General features: G+C 37.5%; 1 protein-coding gene across 12 annotated transcripts in view; it reads right to left on the bottom strand.

The window, feature by feature from the left end:
• Positions 1-288: 288 nt before the first annotated feature.
• Positions 289-1,885, bottom strand: part of LOC102676407 (prominin-like protein) — a 42,563-nt gene continuing 40,966 nt past the window's right edge. For 7 of the 12 annotated variants that reach the window (XM_006610942.2, XM_031508296.1, XM_031508295.1 and 4 more), the window contains 2 exons: positions 923-1,039; positions 289-842 (listed from right to left, as the gene is read on the bottom strand). In XM_006610942.2, coding sequence (XP_006611005.1) covers positions 830-842; positions 923-1,039 — 130 coding nt within the window. In that variant the 3' untranslated portion in view covers positions 289-829. Of the gene's footprint in view, positions 843-910; positions 1,040-1,716; positions 1,774-1,885 lie in introns of those variants that run through there. The other 5 variants (XM_031508294.1, XM_031508298.1, XM_031508299.1 and 2 more) reach the window with 2 other exon arrangements.

Here is a 1,885-nt window from a genome sequence, read left to right as displayed (position 1 = left end):
TTTTTTTTTTTTTTCATTAGGAACTAAATTCCAGAGGGGAAATTCTAAGGGTTTCACAGAAAAATTTCCTTGCAAAGAATTATATAGTGCCTCTCGAGCGATATTATCGGTTAGAATACAATCGACGCGTCTTCGAGAATAAGAGCGAATCGAACTTTGAGTATAACACGCGTATAAATCTCGAAGTCGGGTCGAAATAGTAGACAGAGTAGAAGAGACCTTGGTCGCGATGGCATTTCATGGAAGAAATATTGAACGTCGAAGAAAACGGTGGTAAAACGATATCAGTCAAGTTAAAAAATCGATTGTCCAGCGATTAACACAAACGATTTGAATCGTCGTTTTATTACAGTTCGTCTCAATGATTAAAAAGAAAAAAAGGAAAGAAAAAGAAAAAAAAAAAAAAGAAAGAAATCGTCGAAGCGCTATAAAAAAGAAAAAAGAACAATTAATAAATTGCTATCGCAAAAGAAAAGGAAAAAAAAAGAAAACAATATTCATGAACAACGTAACATTTCTCTCGTGATACGCACGATGTCTAAAAATAATACTAAATCGAAACGAATCGTACACGTTGATCACATTACTTGCGGCTCGCCGAAGGATCCATTTAGCCTACCTCAGTCTGTATATCGTAAACTTGGTCTTTAATTGATTTTGCCGTTCGCACGGTCCGTGGCACGCTCAAACAGGAACGCTACAATTAAACATAGTCTCGTTTACATCCGGATTTCTCTTTCTTTTTGAGCGTCCTTTTGTAACTGCGGGTGAGACTGTGGGTAGCCACGCTATTCAGCGCTACCTTTGTGCATGCCACGGCACTTGTTTCCTAATTTGTATCCCTGAAAATATATAGAATATATAGAAAACACACTTTCCACGCCTATACATTTTAATTATTAAAATTTATCCTTCGACTCACCCTGGCCCAGGATAATAATAATAGGGAGGTGGTCGCTCGTATTCCGTGCTTAGCGGTGGAGGAGCTGCGGCAGCTGGTTGATACCCGGGAGGACCACCGTTAGGGAAGTCACAATTTCTGCAATAATAATCCCTCGTGTCGGTGAAACCGTAGGAAAAATAGATTTCAAGCGCTTACTTTCTATTCTTCGTCAAACGTATCGAATAACGAGCACAAAGAAAAAGAGAGAGAAAAAGAAAGAGAGAAAGAGACAGAGAGAGAGAGAGAGAAAAAGTACGATAATACAATATTCTCGAATATGGAAGAAAGTTATCTTTTGCCATAGCTTTATGTACGTATGCTTTAGCGAACAAACGTATGACGAAGCTGCTGAAGCGAAATTAAAGTAAATTTTGTATCGTGATCTCCTATCGTGAGGAAAAAAAAAAAAGGTGACTCGATAATATAACACTATTCTTAATAATAACATGCTGCTTTTTAATTAATTCTTGTGTAATTCTTTCAAACACGTTTTCAACTGATTGTGGCGATGGCGTGTAAAATATGGCCAAGATATACGGATCAAGATATTTTTTCTTTTTTTTTTCTTTTTTTTTTTTTTTTTTTTTTTTTTTTTTTTTTTTTTTTTTTTTTGGTCGCAAAACCTAACGTTTTCATTTTATTCCTGCAAAAAGCTCTAGCGAAGCTATTTGCTTGCGACTGCAAACTGAGTCGAACAAAAGAACGAAAAACAAAAGGAGAAAAAACGAACGTACGGAGACACAATTGAGGTAACAATCTGTCTTGCGACTTACGTGCAGAGGCGTATCGAGAGACGCGAGAAGTTGCCCCCCCGCAAGGTTCCCACTCACCTGGAAATAACCGGGAAAAAAAAGCGTGACCAACGGGGTTGCATGAGATGTACGGATGGGATCAAGAATAACTTGCATGGTGTCAATATAATATTTTGTACCTTTACAACGA

Source organism: Apis dorsata, unplaced genomic scaffold, assembly GCF_000469605.1.
Source record: "Apis dorsata unplaced genomic scaffold, Apis dorsata 1.3 scaffold_82, whole genome shotgun sequence".
NCBI classification, from domain to species: domain Eukaryota; kingdom Metazoa; phylum Arthropoda; class Insecta; order Hymenoptera; family Apidae; genus Apis; species Apis dorsata.
The sequence above is the reverse complement of the archived record's forward strand: the minus strand, read 5'-3'. Positions and strand labels throughout refer to the sequence as shown.